The 20381-nt window shown below is 41.6% G+C and overlaps 2 protein-coding genes across 2 annotated transcripts in view; one reads left to right on the top strand and one right to left on the bottom strand.

The window, feature by feature from the left end:
• The window catches only part of Sycp2l (synaptonemal complex protein 2 like), a 92167-nt gene extending 84044 nt beyond the window's left edge, over positions 1 to 8123 (bottom strand). The window contains exons 1-5 of the mRNA XM_058582333.1: positions 8043 to 8123; positions 4340 to 4483; positions 4136 to 4255; positions 1122 to 1226; positions 716 to 740 (exon numbers count right to left, since the gene is read on the bottom strand). Coding sequence (XP_058438316.1) covers positions 716 to 740; positions 1122 to 1226; positions 4136 to 4255; positions 4340 to 4483; positions 8043 to 8123 — 475 coding nt within the window. The remainder of the gene's footprint in view (positions 1 to 715; positions 741 to 1121; positions 1227 to 4135; positions 4256 to 4339; positions 4484 to 8042) is intronic.
• A 4436-nt stretch (positions 8124 to 12559) lies between these two features.
• On the top strand, positions 12560 to 19525 carry Gcm2 (glial cells missing transcription factor 2). Its single transcript, XM_046453348.1, has 5 exons — positions 12560 to 12649; positions 15957 to 16209; positions 16338 to 16450; positions 16839 to 16964; positions 18587 to 19525. The coding sequence occupies exons 1-5, from the start codon at positions 12560 to 12562 to the stop codon at positions 19523 to 19525; spliced, it is 1521 nt and encodes a 506-aa protein (XP_046309304.1).
• The last annotated feature ends 856 nt before the right edge of the window (positions 19526 to 20381 follow it).

Below are 20381 nucleotides of genomic sequence, written 5' to 3'. Positions count from 1 at the left end.
AGGACCTCATGGTAGATGGCATCACAGTGATGGAGTAGACATGCAGAAGAGGTCACATGGCCAGACAGGAAGCAGTCAATTAAGACCCAAAAGCCAAACTCTAGTAAAGACCCTTTCTCACAGGAATGAATCCAAACCCCAAGACCTGCATTGCTGCCTTCATGAGAGCTGTGCCCTGCCTACCTCTTAAAGATCCACTGCTTCTCTGGGGCTGGGGTTGTGCCTCAGTGGTAGAGCACTCTCCTAACTCATGCAAGGTGCTGGGTTCAAGCCTCAGCAACACATAAAAATAAGCAAAATAAAGGCTTAAAAAAAAAAAAAAAAAAAAAAAAGATCTACCACTTCTCATTACTGCCACACTGGGGACCAAGCATGGTAGAGACCAACTTGCCAATTTGCGAACCCTTGGGAGACAAACCACATTCAAATCATAGCACTAAACTTTTGCTGGTTTGGAATGACAAGAACGACCTTCCATTACCTACGTAGAGGAAAATAGCCAAATGTGACAGCAGCAGCCACATAAAAACATCTCGGGCAAACCCAGATATCCTCTATAACAAAATGCATGCTGGCATCAAAATCTGACTACATAAAGTAGCCCATAAATTCAAATATAAAGTTATTGCTTCATATATCATTTAAACATTTTATCATGCATATCATTTAAACATTTTCTCTTTACCAAAATATTAGTAGCCAAAACCCTACTTACCTTCACTACTACTCCTGGAAATAATCTGGAAAAAAAAAAAAAGATACAGCTCGTATTCTAAAATGGCATTATACACTGTAACACTAATAAGTGCTAATTTTTCCTAATAGGCAAGAGTCAGCTTTAAACCCAAAAGAAAATTCTCCAAGAAAATCTATTGGAGCTTCACTTTATTAAAATGAGCGTATCATCTTTAATCTGGTAGATAATATAGTTGTATGTGTAAAAATAAATCAGTTTTCTATACTATTGGTTGCATATTAATGTTTGTTACTATTTCACATAATGTTCTAAAACATGGGAGTCTTTTCATTAAACACATATCTTATAAAAAGCCAAGAGTCATGATCAGTTTCCTGCCCAGTACCTGTGGCATCTGCTCCATGAAGCATCTGTCCACTCTTACCAGCACAGTGTCAAAGAAGTCCTCTAAAACGTCAGTGAGTGAAACATCTGAGGCTACATCTTCTATGGTCAGAAATCCCACTGTTCTCTCAAACCAGGAAACCAGGTACATGGGAAGAAACACAGATGGAACCCGGTGAGACTGAATACCTACTGCCTGTGCTATAAAACTTCACAAGATAATTCTCTCACTCGAGCAAAATCATCCTAAAGACCTTTGCTCATACCCTAGTAACTCAGGCCTGGCTCCGAGGCCCCCCACGTAGAACATCAGAATGGTGTCCAACGGCTACTTGACTACAATAAGTTATCTGAGCTCAGCAGGACAGACAGACTTGGCCAGGATCCAAGCCAGAAATTCACATAAAGGGGTTTGTGAGGAAAGTTTAAGAGATGAATGAACCTCCCCCACCCAGAGGAACATCTTGTGGATCTGAGAAGCTGTAGAAAACTATCAAAGAAAATTTGCAGGGCTGGGGACTTGGCTCAATGGTAGAGCACTTGCCTAGTGGGAAAGAGACCCTGAGTTCAATCCCCAGCATTGTAGTTAAAAAAAAAAAAAAAAAAAAAAAAGAGAAGTGCTCCTGCAGTACTCAAGGTCACTGTAACTGTGCCTCAGGCTTGGATACCTTTCTTTTGTCAAAAGCTTTTAGCTAACTGAAGTTTTTTTTTTTTTTTTCCTATAGGACTATATATATCCACTTTCACATTGAATTGCTAACATTGGTCTGATTTAAAATAAACTTCCATAACCTCCCTGTAAGATGCATTTGCTTTATCAAGCAAAGGACACCTCTGGACCATTTTTTGCTAAGACTGATCACTCATGGGGGAAAAACATGCATACCTAGAAATCATTAGATGAATATAAAGTTAGCCACAGGAGCTTTTGATGAACAACTACCTTTGGCACAGGGCCTTTGAAGTTTTGTGCACATTAGACAAGAATCCAAGGCATCCTTGCTTTACTGCTTTATAAATCAATCAGTTCTCAACTCTGGCTACATATCAGAAAAACACAGGTATGAAAATTCCAATGCCTAGGACCTATCTTGGACCCTAGAAATCAGAATCCTTGGTGACAGGTCCTCTAGGGAGTGTTTGTAAAAACTTTCTGGGTGATTGTGACATACAGCCAGGTCTGAGAGTCAGCACTGTTTTAAGTTTCTTTTATCTCACATTAGACAAATACATACATTAAATCATTCTCCTTCTGAAGCAAATTGCTCTCTGACCACCCATGGGAAGAAATGTCCCCCTCTGCAGCAGGACTCAAGGTTAAAGCTATACCTTCCTTCTTATGTTCATGCTCAAAATTCTGTGGTTTTAAATATATTTTGTTATCATTCCATCTCTCTCTCCAAGCATACCTCCTTTCCAGCAATTGTTAGATATACAGAAGCAGGGAAAATACATTAGTTTATCAATACCTGGGAGTAGAAGTACTTGCTAACCCTTTTTTTATGTGCCATGATCATACATCGTCTAGCAGGTACCCTGGCTGTCCCCACAGCTGTGTCATTACCAGAAGCTAGACAAAAGAGCAATGACTTAGGAACATGGGGTAAGACAAATTGCTTAATCCTTCTGGACTCAGGGTACAGGACAAAATTCATTCCTCTCTACAGGAAATCCTGTAATTCGATGGAGTAGAATAATTTCCAAGCACACTGTGTTGACCCTGCCAACAACTGGCTTTGAAGTACAGACTCTAATATCCCAATCTTTTTGATAATATGGATCTGTTCTCTTTGGCACAAAACCTACATGAAATAAAGATGTTTCAGAAGGTGCCTAATCATTAAATTACCATCACCAACTAGAACTTGAATGTAATGTGGAAATTCCAATTTGATTTTAAAATCCAATGAGGATTTTGATATAGCATGTTTTTAAACTCTGGAAAGGCAATCTAAATAGGAAAACCCAGCAGATACATAGTCCAACTCAACTCCCACTCCTCTACCCTCCAACCCCCCCACCTCCACTTAAAAATAAAATCAGCTTAAACACTAAAGTACCCTTAGGACATCCCTCTTCCCTGCTACTGTTATATACATCAGTGTATCAGGGCATTAAGTGAATTAAACGCAAAATGAAAACAGTCTTTAAAAGTGCCTTGCAAACATTTTAAAAGTCCCCCACCCCAGGAATTTGGTAAAGCCTGGAAGTTACTCCCCCCGCCCCAAAGGGGCAGCCCCATAATTACTGGTATGTGAGAGTAGAAAAGGGGCAGAGACAGGTCTTCTTGGCCCAACCTGGTCTTAATATATTCCAGGGCCAAGATCATCCCTCCACTACACCGCCTGCCCTTCTCCCCACCTCTAGCACACCATCCGGGGTCTGCTAAACCTCACCATGAACCAGCTGCAGTGAGGACTGAGAACTCTGCTTTCCTTCCTGGTGTGACTCATTAAGGTGATTGTAACGTTCCCTCCTCATTAAGTTTTTTTAAAAAATAAAATTTATAACTGGAGTGACTTTAAATAAAACCAAAAAGCAAATGTTTTTGTTTTTCAGATTCATCCAGGGGTTTAGAAAGCAGGCAGAGTGAGGTATTGAAAGGAAGTTTGATGATTTTTTTCCTAGGTCCAACCTTGTTAATAAAGTCTATTAAAATATTTTTAGAGCCTATGTCTACTCATCCCATCTTCCTTAATTTCACTAAAATAACTGAAGACAGGCCACTTGTGCATAGGCTTATCAAGGAGAAGGGTGTGTCTGACTTGATCCTGTCTACTCGAAATGTACTCTGCCCAGAAAAACCACAGGAGATGTGGGTTGAATTTAATTTGATTAGAAAGCAATAAGAATGGACACCAATTCCTTTTCATATTTGGTTTCAAAGGACCAGAAACTTAACCAGCAACTTAACAATCCACAGTAATTTCTGTGTTGTGGTGCTGAGGACTCGATCCACACACTTTCTGCACACTCACCTGCCACTGAGCCATCCCCACTACCCCTCACACTAAAGGTTACCCAGTCATGTGAAATTAAAAGTGTAGCACTTATCTTCAAGATCAGTCCCTGCTGAATTAGCAAGGGTTCCTTTTCCTTGGGGTCATCTGTGAAGAATTGCTGAATACATTTCAGCAACAGTGAAACATACTGAAATTCATTTTTATCCAGTTCCTAGGTAGTAGATCACACCAAATTAAAGCTCTTGCAAGCAGCTGTACATTGGTATCTTGGCCCCCAAAGAAATAACCGGCTTGCCTTATTTATTGATCTGTCAAGATGGTGTAACAGAAGATGATTATATTTTTGAGGAAGGTAGCTCTCTTTCTCTTCAAAAAATTCTTTTATCTTCTGAAATCCTTTGTTATTTGATGCATCAATAATTAGTGATTGAAGCTGGAAAAGTAATCGTTTGAGTTACCTTTTTTTTTTTTACTCAAGAACATCTGTTTTATAGTAACATTTCTAACTAATATCAATACTAATCAGTCAGCAAGAAATAATGCGGGTAAATATAGAATAAAAATCTGTCTTCAATAGTCCACCATCACTTAAATGATTGATCTTTCCATTGGCTTCAGGCAGAGGTCTCAGAATGTGAGTCCCAGTTCACCCTAAGCATTGGCATCACCTGGGGTCCCATGAGAGCTCAGAGACTTGTAAGCTGAGCTCCATGGGTTGCTGACACCTGCTAAAACTTGAGAACTACAGATTTAAGGGAAACTGCACTTCCATTATAGATATCAAAAGACGCTCAGAAATGTTGCAAATTCTGATAAGAAACGCAAGCCTAGGAATACTTAAATAACAGAAGAAAATAAAACTAAGAATTATGTACGATGAAAGTTGACAAATATGCAAATTGCCATACAAAACTATCTTTTTTTCCTGAATATTAGCCAAGGGAGACCATTCACTTGAATAACAGACATTTCCTTAAGTAGTTATGCTACAAAAGACAGTTTAAAAGAAAATCCAGTCCAATTGTATAGTCCAAATTATAATATACAATACTATTTTAGTAAGGAGGTATTTTACTATATTTAATTCAAAATTCTAATTCTTAGTGCAGGTTTAAATAAAGAAACAGCATTTGAAACTACTCCATTTCAAATTTTTTTTTTTTGGGTGGGGGGGAGGTACCTGGGATTGAACCCAGGGGAGTTTAATCACTGAGCCACATCTCCAGACCTTTTTTGAGACAGAGTTTTGCTAAGTCGCTTAGGGCCCCTCTAGGTTGCTAAGGTTGGCCTTGAACTCACCATCTTCCTGGGTTGCTGGGGATTATAGGCGTGCAACACTGAGCCCAGCACAATAGAATATTCTCTTAAATCACCACATAGCGAATTTTTTTGTGCCAAATGTGTTAAGGACTCCTCAAATGCTCCCCCTTTGAGACCTCCCTAACACCCTGAAGTTAGTCTTCCTCTGGAGAAATAGCCAGGATGGGGGAGGTTACAGACCTTCAGGAGATCATTCAAGTGAGATTCATACTCAGACCTCAACTCAAAACTTCATGCTTTCGCCTACTTAAGTCTCCACCATCTCTTCCCCCAAACTCAGAATAAATCCAAACTCTTTATCCTTCAGGCCTTTACATGATTTAATCTCTGCCAACTTCTCCGACTTCCCTACTAATGTGTCTGAGAATAAATCAAAGTCTCCGTTGCCCCAGGGCCTTTGCACTAGCAGTTAGATCCCTAGACTGCTGTTCTCTACCATTTTCACCATGGTGAATCTCAGACTAAGTATCACTTTCTGGGGTAGCTCTTTCAGGACCACCTTTTCTAAAGTGAGCCATGTGCCTCCTTACAACCCCATTTACAATACCCTGCCCTTTTCTTTACCATTGCGTGATTATTTGTTGGTCTGTTTCTTTTTCTCAGCCAGTGTAAGCTTGACGAGGGTAGGAACTGTGTTTTGTTTGTTTGATATTATCTACTTTCACCTGGAATAATGCTCCCTTGGTGCAAGATGGTTTATACTAAGGTGTCAGGACAGTGGGAGGTAAGATCAGCTAGACATGGAAATGAATTAAATATGGGAGATTAGGGAAGAAGAAACAAAAAAGGATTTCTGGCTTGAGAAATAATGGGGCTAATGACCCATCAGAACTACCAAAGAATACAAAATAAACTTGATCTTTACCCAGAAAGCATCTTGGTTCTTCCCGACACTATCATCTTCCTTAACAGACTGCAAAGGACCTTCATTTTTCTGTGTGCAATAAAAAAGATGTTACACACACACACACACACACACACACACTTTATTTTGAAGAATTCTATTTCAAGGTCTAAAAATAAAGGCTTATATTGTTTATTTGAATAGAAACTTTTTGTTTGCTCATGATGCTGATTACAGCCTAAGACAGACCATGGGTTTTTGTTGTTGTTGTTGTTGTTTGTGGTGTTAGGGATCAAATCCAGGACGTCCATGCCAGATAAGCACTCAACCACTGAGCAACAGTTCCAGCACAATAACAGTGCCTTTTTTGGGGGGGGGGGGGCAGACGACCTTGGATTGAACTCAGGAGTACTCAACCACTGAGCCACATCCCTAGCTTTTTTTTTTTTTTTTTTTTTAATTTAGAGACAGGGTCTCCCTGAGCTGCTGAGTGCTTCACTGTTGCCGAGGCTGGCTTTGAACTCATGATCCTCCTGTCTAAGCCTCTTGAGCTGCAAATAAATATTATCCGGCTTCCTTTAGCGCAATGCAGACTATCAAAAGAAGCAGACATTATTTGAATAAATGCCCATAACAAATTTAAATTCTATACTGGTGACTGTAAATTAAAGGCTTTGAATTAAACCATTTTCAGAATCAGAACTTGTAAATTAAAATAAAAAGTGCCTATCCAGCTCAGCCTTAGTTTAAGCTTTGTGTTGGCAATGTGCAACTTTTCAATGTTGGGGCTTCTATACTGAAATTTCAAGGATCAAACACCAACCACCACTAAAGAAGTATCCAAAACATTTAGTAGTAGGTTGTTTTCTTCAGGAAGTGATCCCTGATCCACTATTCTGACTTTAAACATTGTTAGGCCACATTGAGTAACAGTATCTGATCTCCCTTCATGCCAACAATTGAAAAGCGTAATACAAACAAGCCTTATTTACTTATTTTAGTTGTAGATGGACACAATACCTTTATTTTGTTTATTTACTTTTTTATGTGGTGCTGAGGATCAAACCCAGTGCCTTACACATGCTAGGTGAGTGCTCTACCACTAAACCACAATCCCAGCCCAAACAAACTATTTTTAAAAGTATCTTCTAAAGGGGCTGGGGTTGTGGCTCAGTGGCAGAGCGCTTGCCTAGCGTGTGTGAGGCACTGGGTTCGATTCTCAGCACCGCATATAAATAAATGAACAAATACAGGTCTAAAAGCATCTTAAACATTTTTAAAAAGTATCTTCTGAATCTAGTTTGGACAAACAGTACACTTCTATGCATTTGACCAAAATTCTTAAATGTCAGTGTATTTTACCATATTATCATTTACAAACATGAAAAATAGGGTGAGGTCAAAGACCCTAACCCAGACCTGGGCCATTTTTCCCCAACAGCCGTCAATGCTAGTTAAATGCTGATAAATTGGAGCTCTGGGGGTACCAAGACCCTCTGGCTGTCTTAGGGGGCATCCTTTTCCTTGGAGTTAAATAAATTCTCAACATTTCGGAATGCAGATTTGGGGCCCAGCAGGTGAAGGTCAACCGAAACTTTCTATGCACAAAAGGGAAAGAGACTGGGAAAAAGCTTGAGGAGCTGGAATAAAACATCGCGTTGCTTTCCAAATATGAATCCTGCAGTTTCTTCCCCAGGCGCTGTAACTGACAGGATTTCTGCCCTGTCTCATTCTTCCACTGAAAGCTGCCAATAAACTCCCAGAGAACAGAAGGAGGTTGAAGCATTCAAGGAGCCTCGGGAAGGATTTGTCCAGCAGCAGCCTAAGACTGTACCCAGTGCCTGGTCTCTGAAGACTTGGGCCCCGCTCCACCCGCGCCCCCGGTGCGCGGGTGTCGGTCACTCACCGCCGGCATCCCGACGCCTGGGAGCCTACGCCGCACTTGACCCAAGACTCAGGGCGGTGCGCTCCGCCACGCTCCACACACTCAGTTCAGTGGCCCGAGATCACTGCCGGCTGGGAGCGCTGCGGTGAGGGTCTGAGGCGCAGGATGGCTCTTGGATTTGAATCTTCTCCAGGATCTCTAATTGAATGAACCTGCTCCTGAAATCTATTAGACCCCGGTGCTGGAGATTCAAGAAACGCGTGCGAGTAACTAGCGCTCGTGGCCAGGCCACCTGCGCGCACGCACACGCTCCTTAAGAGAAAATCAACGCTCAAAAGACGCGAACACCTTTGATAAACATTGTGTGCGCAAAAATTCAAACTAATGGCCATCACCTTTGCGCTACACGCCGGGTGAGGCTTTCTCTTCTTGGTCCACAGACCGAGGGGCTGGTTTTGGTCCTTTGATGTGTATTGACCACAGCTGAACCGTTTCGCATAGGAACAGTTTGTACCCGATATTCGGAACACTTTCCTGGCATCACAAAAAGGTGCTTTCTGTTCCTTTGCATTTTAAAGTACCTTGGAGACGGGGTGGTAATTAAAAATAAAGCAAACACTCAGCTAGTTTTTTGTCCGCTTACTTAACCTGTGCGTGCTAATTGCTAAGTTGCCCTGGGTAGGTGGCCTGTGATCTGAACACCGCGGTAAAAATAAATGACTTGAGTTTCCTCTAAAACAAAACAAAACGCCAAACATTCCTTGTATAAAACTCGACTTACATTTATCCCTAACCGCTGTACTTCATGTTGTGCTATTTACAGAAGAAATTTATCTACACGAAATCAAACACAAAACCAAAATCCTTGTTACTAAGCCAGGACTTGGCACGTCCAGTCTATTCAGAACGATGTTTCTGTCAACTATGGACCCGTCTGTTTCCTGGCAAACATGTTGTAACTACACTTTCGTTAATCTATTTGTTTTAATCTAAATTTACAAAATTTAAAGTTTCCTTCCTTTCATTTTGAATGAATGGACTCATAATTTTAAACTAGTAACAGGCACAGTTGTGAATTTTAAAAATCCTGAATTGCAGCGAGGTGGGGCACACTGGAGCCTGAGGCAAGGAGGATGAACAATTTAGCAAGACTCTTTAAAACAGAAAGAAGAAGAAGGAGAAGGAGCAGGAGAAGGAGAAGGAGAAGGAGAAGAGGAAGAAGAAATAATAAAAGACAAGAAAAAGAAAGGGAAAACAAGGAAATGGGATGTAGCTCAGTGATAAAGCACTCCTGGTGTCAATCCCCAGTATAAAAAACACAAACAAAAACCCTAAATCCATGCTAATGTTAGGGCAGGAAAGAATTAAAGCATAGTAAAAACAACAATCAAATATAGTTTAAATGCATTTAATATGAAATTAACTTTTTTACTTTTAAATAGAAAACTTCAAAATCAACCTTTTTCAGATTTTGAGGGAAAATACAGCCTTCAAAACTCTATAGTATCAATGTATTCAATCTTCATGAGATATTAAAAACAACATCATAAAAAATAATAATACTTATTTACTTATATTTTTACATTGGTTAGCTTCTTTTACTAATATATTTACTCAGACATATTTCAGGGTAACTTGGAATATATATTCTAATACTTCACAAACTAAATATGCTGAAGTTTCTGTGAATTTCCCCTTTTTGAACAACAGAATCTATTTACAAGTTAATTGATTTACTTTTAATGTTAAAAAATTACATATGCCGGCCACAGTGGTGCATGCCTTAATCCTAGCAGCTCAGGAGGGTGAGGCAGGAGGATCCAGAGTTCCAAGCCAACCTCAGCAATTTAGCAAGGTTTTAAGCAATGCAATGAAACCCTGTCTCTAAATAAAATATAAAAAAGAATTGGGGATGTGCTTCAATGGTTAAATGCCCCTGAGTTCAATCTTCAGTACAAAACACATATTTTTGAAGGGTCATGACTTTCTAGGGACATCTCAAAAACATGGAGGAAAGAAATATTCCAACAATGTTTGCACTAACACCAGAAATTAATGTCTATGTATTCTCAGAGATAATGGTAAATAACTATTTTTAGTCTTTTTTTTTTCTTTTGGTAAAGGAGTTTTGAACCGTAGGTGCTTTACCGCTGAGCTATATCTCCAGCTACCCTACCTCCTTTTAATAATTTTCCCCCAATTTTCAAATAGGGTCTCACTAAGTTGCTTATGGCTTTGCTGAGTTGCTGAGGTCTGCTTGGAACTGGTGGTCCTCCTGCTGGGATTACAGGCTGTGCCACCCACCCGGCTTCAAAATCGTTTTAAAGACATTTAAAATATAAATTATCTTAAACTATCACATTTAATGAAATATCTATTTTAAATTGGTCAATAATTTAAATTTAATTTTGAAAGAACACACAACATAAAAAAGCAACAGAACGACAGGGACCTTCCGCAGTCAATGAGATGGTAGTTTGTGGGTGGAAGTGTGAACAGAAGCAGAAACATCTTTCCCATTCCCACCCAGACTTAGTGATGCCTCCGAATGAGGGATTTTATCCTGAAGCCTTGACAAGACCGTTCAGGAGAAGTTGGGGATGAAAAAAATCTCTTCCTTCTTCTAGGACGTTTCCTCTTCCCCTGGGACGAGGCCCTGACCTTAAAACTAGAAGGAAAGCAGGCGAGGATCTGCCCCAAATTGACTTTTCTCGGGTCCACTGAGGTTGGCTGGCTTTCTGAAGCGTGCCTTGCTCTTGGACTGACTTTTCTGAGCAGACATGTGGTGCCCTTGATTGCAGAGGTAAGCTAACAATGTGGGCGAATGATCCTTGGCTTCTTGGGGTCCTAGGATTAAAACGCACCTCGTTTCCCAGTCTTTTGTCAACCGAAGGGATTAATCCTCAAAAGGCGCCGCACCCAGCGCCCTCCTGGCTAGGTCTCCCAGCAGCTGTGGTCATTGCGCCTGGAGCGCGCTCCAGAGTGCCAAGGTCCAGGGTCGGGATTTGGAGGGACGTGGGTCGGGAATATCCTCCTCTAACAGCTGTAGGCCTTGGGGGGTTGATCTGTGCTCCGGCTAGAGCTCGAACTAGAAGCGTGCCGACTGCAAACAAGACATCTAGGAATAAATTCCGGATGACCATCTTCTCTCGCCGCCTAGGATCCGTCCCTGGGATAGCGAAAGAGCGACTTTAGTGACTCCAATTGATTTCTTTTCTTTTCTTTTTTTGGGGGTGGGGGTGGGGGGGATGCCTCTAAGGTGCCGGAATCGCCAGAAGTGAGGCGGGTGCACATCGGAAGAAGGCTTCGTCTCAGTCCTGAAGGGCTCACATTGTCCTAGCAAGGGTTCTCCAATGCCCAAAAGCCTTCCAAGACAGTACGAAGTAACTGAATTTGTCGCGGTATTTCCACGACAATATCAATAAAGATTTCTTTAAAGGGAATTTCCACAATACCAATAGACATTTCTTTTTAAGATTTGCGTTCATGTGGGTGACTTGAGCGGAAACCTCGCGGAACTCCACTCGGTTCTTTATTTAACGGATAAGGAAGCCAAGGTTCCAGGGTTCTTCGGACTTCTGAGCTCCTGCAGCAGAGCGCAACTTCGACCGCCCTCTCCATCTACCCGGTGTTCATCTCACCTCCACCGCCTCCAGATTCACTTTCCAGGACTTTCTCCAGGATTCAGGACTCTGCAGCCCCAAGAGCGTGGGTGCGCCAGCGAGCTTTCGGCGACATCCGCGCCCCCTCCGACGTCCGGTGCAGACAAGCAGCTGACTCGCCCACCAGCTGCAGCAAGAGCCAAGAGCGGAGGTTCAAAGCAAATCGGCCCCACACTAGGTGTGGGCACGCTTATTCAGACTTGGGCGTGTGGCTGGCGGTTAAGAGTGCCGCAAGGTTCCCACGCTCTCCTGGAATGGAGTGTGGGCTCTCGGGGGACTTTGCTAGCAAACCACTGCTTCAAAAGCCTCGATCTAAGCCTTCTCCAAAACCACGGAGACCGAGGTGCAATTAGGAATAAAAAATGGTTTGCAATTTAAATGAAATATTCTAACTGCATCTCATCTTGGCTTCAGTTTCTTCTTGATTCAAAAAAGGCTAGATTTAACCTCCTCCTCCTTTCCAGCTCTATCCGGGAGGGGGTGACCTGCTTCTCGTGAAGAGCGCTAGAGAGCGCAGCGAGGAGGAAAGGCGGAGCCGCAGGGGTGTATCTCTATAAACTTGCACACAGCCGCCAGACCCTTGCTGCTCTCTGGGTGGAGAGATTTCAGCACCGCAGTTGAGGACAGGGCTCCGCCCGATCCAAGTCCGCAGCTTGCAGCTTCTGAATTTCTAAACAACTCGCGCGCGCGCTCCCTCTCACACACACCTGATTTCTTATTAAAGGTGGGAGGATCACCTTGCACACCTCTCGTTTTTTCTATCTTTCAGGATCCTAGGAAGAGAAGGCGAGCTAGGCTGGGCAGATGCCGGCAGAGGTAGCGCAGGACACGGACCGTGCGTGCGCCTATGGGATGAAGCTCAACTGGGACATCAATGATCCGCAGATGCCTCAGGTGAATGAAACTGAGTGTGTGCGAGCACGCGTGGCGTTGTCCGTTCAAAGAAGGGGGGAACGGCATGTAAGTTCTTGCTGAGACTCTGAAGACACACTCATACACACACACACACAATTTCTGAGAGCCCTCAAATGTAGAGAAAAGTTTTCTGGACTCTCCAAAAGACCAAGTTGGATTTAGAGATTTGTGTACTCCCAGCAGTTACCTTGTGCTTATCTGAAGGCGTGCTGGAAGCAGTAGGAAATATGGATCGGGCTCCACATTCTGAATAGTCCAGTGAGAGCAAGACACCTTGCCTTTAGCCATGGTAGAAATCAGTTCTTTCTCCCCTTTTCTGCTTATTGGAAAACCCAGAAGAAATGTAGGAGGGAAACACAGAAAATGTAAATACCACTGCTTCTCCTGGAAAAAAGCTGTAAGATAGGATTGTAAATGGGGGTGGCAACTTGAGCAGTTTGTTTAGATAGAACCCACTGCCTTATTTGGAGTTTCCACGGTCATGCTAATGAAGGCTTTTCTCCTAAACCTCACTTCTTTAATGACAAGGAGACCATCACACTTTTAGTAAATTTGTTTTGTTTTGTTTGAATGGAGCCAAGTGGTTTAGAGCTACATGCAGGAAATGAGCCAGGCAGTTATGGTTGGTTTACTGATTTGGGTCAAAACTGAGGGGTGACTTGAAAGTCCTGGGTGTAGGTGGACAGGCTGGAGAATGCGAGTTGCTTTCTGAGCAACTTTCCAGCAGAGTTGTGGTGCAGAAGTGAGAAACTTGGCATTTACTCAGTCTTTATCATGTGCCAGGTGAATAGCAATTCGTTAATCAGAAGTGTAGCTTCTTACAGTTTGCTCTTTTTTTTTTTTAAATGTATATATGTGTTGTAACATAATTCTGCAGTGGCTCATCCCTCCAGCATTTTCTAGACTTTCTAGTAAATATGAATTATTTTCCTTTGGAAGACTGGTTCTTAATCAGGGAGTATGTGTAACATCTCAAAAGGAACAGGCACACTGGCCCATAAAAAGAGAAAGGAAAGACAGCTTCTAGCCCTGCTCTGACTGAGGGGGAGAACTGAACTGGCTCTATGACCTTGATACAGTCCTTGAATGTACCTTAGTCTCAGGCTACAGACCTGTCATCAAGTGGTAGAACTAGATAAGAATCTCAAACTCTCATCCAGTCTCCTCTCTCTCTCTCTCTCTCTCTCTCTCTCTCTCTCTCTCTCTCACACACACACACACACACACACACATGTGCCAATGTATCACAGCAAAGGAAATCCAGTCTTGGACATCCTCTGCTGTTGTATGATTTAGAAACAGTTTCTGACTGCACCTCTAGCACCCCTTCCTCAGGAGCTGTGTGAGACAGGAAGGCCTGGTCTGCACCCGGAAAGGGAGTACTTGAGCCATTCTTTTTTCTGGACAATTGTTGATTTGATACTAAGATCCTTAATTTTAAATGTTTACATTTAAAACCAACAGATGTGCTGTTAATATAAACTTAGATTTGATAATACATCATCATATATTCCATTTGTTAATTAGCTTAAATCAGTGTGTTAATTTATATCAATTCTAATGTTTTAAAGAAAAATAAATTATGCCTATTACTAACAGTAATGACTTCAACAGTATCCTTGTGGTTTTGGAAATAAAATCACCACTTTATGTTTTTACTATTAGACTGGGAAATACTAATGATGTACACAATTCTGAATTGTCCAACGGAGAATACTTTGACTTTGCAAATGTTTAATCTAATTTTCCCAGGTAGTGGGAGGGCGAAGAGCTACAAATGGCTCACTACTATGTTCATACTCTCCTGATCTTTTATTATACCAGTAAGATCAATAGGGTCTGGCTGCTGCAGATCTTTTGTTTAATTCCCAACTATACTACTGCAGAAAACTATCTGTCTAGCCTCCGATTCCTTATCTGTTAAATGAGTGTAAGGATGCTCATCTTGCAAAGTTTTGTGAGGATTACAGATATTGCAGAATATGGACTTGAACCATGCATGATGTCTCTGTCCCAAATACTCAATTCTGAATTTTATTGCAAAAGCATCCATAGATAATACACAGAAGAATGTATGTGGCCATCCTCCAACCAATCTAATAGACACTGTAATTTAAGTCCTATGTAAGTTTCAGGCATCACAAAATATAATTCTTTTGATTTTCTCACAACCATTTAAAAATATAAAAAATCATTCTTAGCTTGAGGCCATATAAAAACAAGGAGCAAGCTGGATTTGGTCAATAGTACCAGTTTACTGGCCATTGCCCTAGAGAGTATCTGGTAAATGCTTGGTGATGGGTAATTTTATATTGAACTTAAATACAAAAAGACACATATCACAGTATAAATAATACACAAAACAGAAAAAAAGACTCTTAAATATGAGTATTAAAGCAATGCTCAGTATTTATTTTTATGGTATTTACATTTTCATTTGTACATCATAAATATGTATAATAGTGGGATTTGTTGTTACCTATTCATACATGCACACAGTATATTAATGCTTAGGATTGTAGATATTACTTATTATTTCAGGCATATGGCTCTTTGTTTGAAAAGAATGGCAATCTCGCCAAAGCCCAAAGCTTAAGATTTATCATTATGGCTAGGTCCTTCATCAGGATACCTTTTACAATTTGCCACAGTTAGGTGAGGAGTGGAGACGGGAAACTGTCCTTGTCTCGGGAACATTGTTCTGGGTGCCACTAGCAGGTTTGGGACACAGAACCAAGAAGTTTTGAAGAAAAAATACTGACTTAAAGATATTTACAGGTTCAATTGCATTTCAGTTATAGAGCATTCCAATTACTTTTTTGCCCTGATATTTTGATACTGAACTTGAAAATGTTTTCAACACTTGAATACATCAAGAACTGGAATGACATAGTGATAATGAACTCAGACCTCAGGCTCTAGAGTTTGTCCAAGGCAGGTCTGGGGTGGTCAAGCCTATAGCCAGGTCTTTCTAGCGGTGTGAACTTGGACAGGTCAATGAACCTTTCTGCAAAATGGGCATAATTGCCTATATGTGGTGTGAGGATAATGCATGTACAACATTTAGAAGATAAGTACTATACAAATATTTATTATTAGCTGGTTGTCAAAAAAGCACACATAGGGTAAGTGGTATCTTGTAGCATAGTTTGGGAGCTTTACAACATTTCTGCATTTAACAAAAACCCATTTTTATTCTAATGTGCTTGGAGAAAATTAAAAGCGTGATGCATGTGATTTGAGCTCCATGAAAAAGAGTCACTCTTGTTTCCGCGCTTTCTCCCAGGAGCCGGCTCACTTTGACCACTTCCGTGAGTGGCCCGATGGCTATGTGCGCTACATCTATAGCAGGGAGGAGAAGAAGGCGCAGCGCCACCTGAGCGGCTGGGCCATGCGCAACACCAACAACCACAATGGCCACATCCTCAAGAAGTCGTGCCTGGGCGTGGTGGTGTGTGCGCGTGCCTGCGCCCTGCCCGACGGCTCCAGCCTGCAGCTGCGACCAGCCATCTGTGACAAAGCCAGGCTGAAACAGCAGAGTGAGGGCGCGGGCCAGGGAGTGGGTGACCTCAGAGTCCTGAGCTCTCGGTTCCCAACCAATTTCCCCTTTCTTTAGGGAGTCTGAGGTCGGGGTTGTTCCTAACATTTCTCCCTCTGGGGTTGGCAGAGAAAGCATGTCCCAACTGCCATTCTGCTTTGGAGTTGATTCCTTGTCGAGGGCACAGTGGATACCCTGTGACCAATTTCTGGAGGCTGGATGGCAACGCTATATTTTTTCAGGTAGGTGAGGCGAGAATACATTTGTGATGGATAGTTTCATCCTAGCACGGGCACCAAACTCTAGATTAAACTCTAGATTAAATTTCCAGGGGCTGAAAATAGATGGTGGGGGCCCCCAGGACCCTACCAGTTACCCAGGAATTAACTTATGTACTGTCTGTGCTCTTTAAAGGACAGATGTAGTGAACCAAGTTATAGTTACAGTTTCAAGCTATCTTTTAAGGTATCTGTCATTGATGGGGTTTTATTTTCAAGATTTTTTTTCTCTTTTTGAAAAAAAAATAACTTGGGATCTTTGGAAAAGGTATGATCAATTTTTGGCCAGCTTAAACCATAGCCAGCTTTCTCTAGAGGAACAGACAGATGATCCATTTCTTCATTAATGTAGGCCAAGGGAGTTCATGATCACGCAAGACCAGAGAGTAAATCAGAGACAGAAGCTAGAAGAAGTGCCCTCAAGAGACAGATGACCTCTTTTTACCAACCCCAGAAAAAGAGAATGCGTGAACCCGAGGTAATGGGGAGATGACCGGGCACTGTGCTCTCTGTTCATTTTCATAGTCGAATACACTGATAATTGAAATATGAATGTCTTCCTTTAAATTCAGTATCCCTAAAAAATGTCATTACATCGACACTTGGTTGGGATCTCTAATCCCTTGTAGCCCATGATCTCTATTGGCAGTGATACAGTTAAGATGTCTGCTGACTTCCTGATACAGGTGCCTGATTATCCAACAGCCTTAGAGAAAGAAATACACCAGAACCATTATCCTCAGGGAATAGATTCAAGACCTCCCAGTGCATACCTGAAACTATAGATAATACCAAGCCCTATATAGGTTGTTTTATATATATTTATATATGTGTGTTTATACACACATATATAAACCTATGAAAAAGTTCAACTTATAAATTAGGCATAGTAAGAGATTAACAAAATGACTCATAAAATAGAACAATGATAACAATAGATTACAATTAAAGTTATTTAACATTTGTGAATTATTTATTTCTAGTATTTTCCACTTAATAATTTTGGACCTTGGTTGACCATGGGTAATTGAAACCTCAAAAAGCAAAACTATGGATAAGTGGGGACTACTGAATGTGCATACTAACAGTGAGTTAACAGGGCATCTTGAAAAGGTCCTTTACATTTGTGTTAGCCAGCTTTCCGTAACTGTAATGAAATGCCTGAGTCAATCAAATTTTTAAAAAGAAAAGTTTTATTTTGGCTTATAGTTTTGGTGATTTCCATCCATGGTTGATTAGACTGTTACTTTTGGGCCTGTGGTGAGTGCATGGTAGAGAAAGCCCTTGCCTTATGGCCAGAAGTAAAAGAGAAAAGCGAGGCTGAAACTGCAGAGAGAAGGGGACAGGGTCCCAATATCCCCTCTGAGAGCAGATCCCCAAGGACCTATAACCTTCAACAAGTATCTACCTCCTAAAGGCCTCCTCACCTCCCAGTTAGCACCACCCTGAGGACCAAGCCTATAATATGTGGGTCTCTGGCAGACACTTAAGATCCAAACTGAAGAAACATTTGTAAAGGAACAGATAACATTTCTTTAAGCAACTTGATACAGCATGGCTTTTCCAGAGGATTTCAAGCAGGCAGAGTGTTCATGTGAGGATAACAGAAACTGACACGGTTTGAGCACTGCCACATGCCAGGCACTGATCTGGGAGTGGCATACATTTAGTGGTTGCAGAAACTCATCATAACGAAGCCCCATATTTCTAATCAGGAAACTAAAACTCAGAGAGGTTGAGTTACTTGTTCAGTTAGTGAGGGACAGAGTCAGAATCTGAAGCCATCTCTGGGTAGCTCCTGAGCGTCCACTGTTATGGACACTGCATGGGTGAGAACAGGACCACCTGCCACTCCCACTCATCCTGCCTGGTTTCTACAGACCTTCCTCATTCCATATGTTGTGTTCATTCCTGAGCAATCTCAAGCTTAGCGAACTCTGGACCACAAGCCCAAATCATGTCACTTAGCAGTGTATTGTCACAATACAGGGCCCACCAACTGGAAACTTGTTTTTATTTGCATGGTCAACTATTGTTATGGGTGAAGATGTCTACGCCATTTATATATCATATTTCTGCATTTGTATCATTTTTTTTTAGGCAGGAGCAAATCAAGACAGCAGTGAATATTTCAACAGCACATCTTTCCTGGAAAATCCAGAACTGTTTGATATAATTACTGACACGAGCTGCCTTGTTCCAGGGCAGCCTTATACTTCCTTCCCAAACTCTGATGCTTACAAAGCTACCTGTGACCTAGCCATCTTTCAAGGAGACATGGTGCCTCCCTTTCAGAAATATCCAAACCCAAAAATCTATTGGCCTCGACCACCCTGCAGCTATGAATTGACAGGCCCTGGATACACAAATCCAAGTCCCTATCCCACCCTTTGTAAAGATTCTACCAGTGTTCCTAAAGACCCAGACTGGGTCCATCTGAACGCACTCCAATATAATGTCAATTCATACAGCAGCTACGAGAGGAATTTTGATTTCACCAGTAAACAATGCAGCTGGAAATCAGCACTTGGAAAACCCAGCCTTGGGGAGAGGACCGACCATGGACAGTTACAGGCCATGGCCACGCCCCCATGTCAAAATCCAGAGTTTCCATGTAGGTACCTCGCCACTCCTTCAGCCGGTGGCCCAGCCCTGCAGACAGTGATCACCACTACCACCAAAGTGTCCTACCAGGCCTACCCGTGCCCTGCTCTGAAACATGGTGATGGTGGACAGGATGCTAACAGCCTTTCAACCTGTAGCTATGCTGCTGACAATGCCCTGATGTCTGTCTGTCCAGAAGCCCTGGACCCCCCAGCTGCAGTCACCAGGGCACCCTCTCCAGCAGGGAAAATTCCTTTGAAAGTTCCAGGAGATTGCAGGGCCATCAAATCCACATTGGCTTTTCCTCAAGAGGCAGCTCCCTCTAGGCCAGAGGGAGCCGATGCCTGGGATGTGTGTCTGTATGGGCTGGGCTCTGCCATCAGTTATGTGGACAGAGCAGGTCCACTCTTTAGCTATGACAGTGAGGACTTTTGAAAGAAATTCCAAGTTGCCCTGTGCATGATATTGGTGTGCGTACAGGAGGAAAATGCAAAATGGCAACTATCTTTTGTTGAGCTGGGAGATGGGTCTTGTGTTCCAAGAAATAGAGATAGTAGTAAAAATGCTGACTAGCTGAGGAAGTTATCTGTTGGAAATATTTGACAGTATTGGAAAATTTTGTGCAGCATTTTGAGACTGGCTATGGTACATACAATTAGGTTGAGAAAATACGATTCTCCCAAATGAACAAATAAGCCAACTGCATAACAGGAAGATTAACAATACTGGCCTTAGCTTAGGAGCTGCAGTGGAAGGCCAAGCCTGTGGTTCCCTCCCTGAGCCTTTCCATTAGCCTTTTCCCTATTAGGGAATTTCACACATCCTCATTTGGCTCTTAGAAGCATCTAAATAGCTTCAGATAAAAAGCTTTACGATTTTATCCCCTGAGACATTTCATAAGATTTTTGCTTAGCATTCAGAACTTGTTAGAATAGCCTCAGGAAGTAATTTGATCATTTTATCTCCAAAGTATATATTTACAACTTAAAAAAAAATCTCAGGTAGTGGTAAAGTACAAATGTTTTAAAAAAGAATTTTAGTTTTTATTAATTAGATGAATACTTTTGCTTAATGTGATGATTTTTGTAACACAGGTACCCCAACGAGGATGATATGTATGTAGAGGATTATTATTATTATACTAAATATGTTTTTTCTGATTAGGTTTAAAATCAGAATGAAGAGTTTCATTCAAATATAGCTTTATAATTCCTTTGTTTTCCTTCATAAATGTAATCGATTGTGCTCAAGTAAATGTAATTAAGACATTTAAAGTAATGTAACTGATGTT

The sequence above is a fragment of the Marmota monax genome, unplaced genomic scaffold, assembly GCF_021218885.2.
Source record: "Marmota monax isolate L192 unplaced genomic scaffold, Marmota_monax_Labrador192_F-V1.1 WCK01_AAM20220418_F8-fsc00029, whole genome shotgun sequence".
Taxonomy (NCBI): domain Eukaryota; kingdom Metazoa; phylum Chordata; class Mammalia; order Rodentia; family Sciuridae; genus Marmota; species Marmota monax.
The sequence above is the reverse complement of the archived record's forward strand: the minus strand, read 5'-3'. Positions and strand labels throughout refer to the sequence as shown.

Coding starts and splice junctions, on each gene's coding strand:
- Gcm2 (XM_046453348.1), top strand. CDS start 12,560: ATGCCGGCAGAGGTAGCGCAGGACACGGACCGTGCGTGCGCCTATGGG. Junction 12,650..15,956: donor ATGATCCGCAGATGCCTCAG/GTGAATGAAACT, acceptor GCTTTCTCCCAG/GAGCCGGCTCACTTTGACCA. Junction 16,210..16,337: donor AGCCAGGCTGAAACAGCAGA/GTGAGGGCGCGG, acceptor TGGGGTTGGCAG/AGAAAGCATGTCCCAACTGC.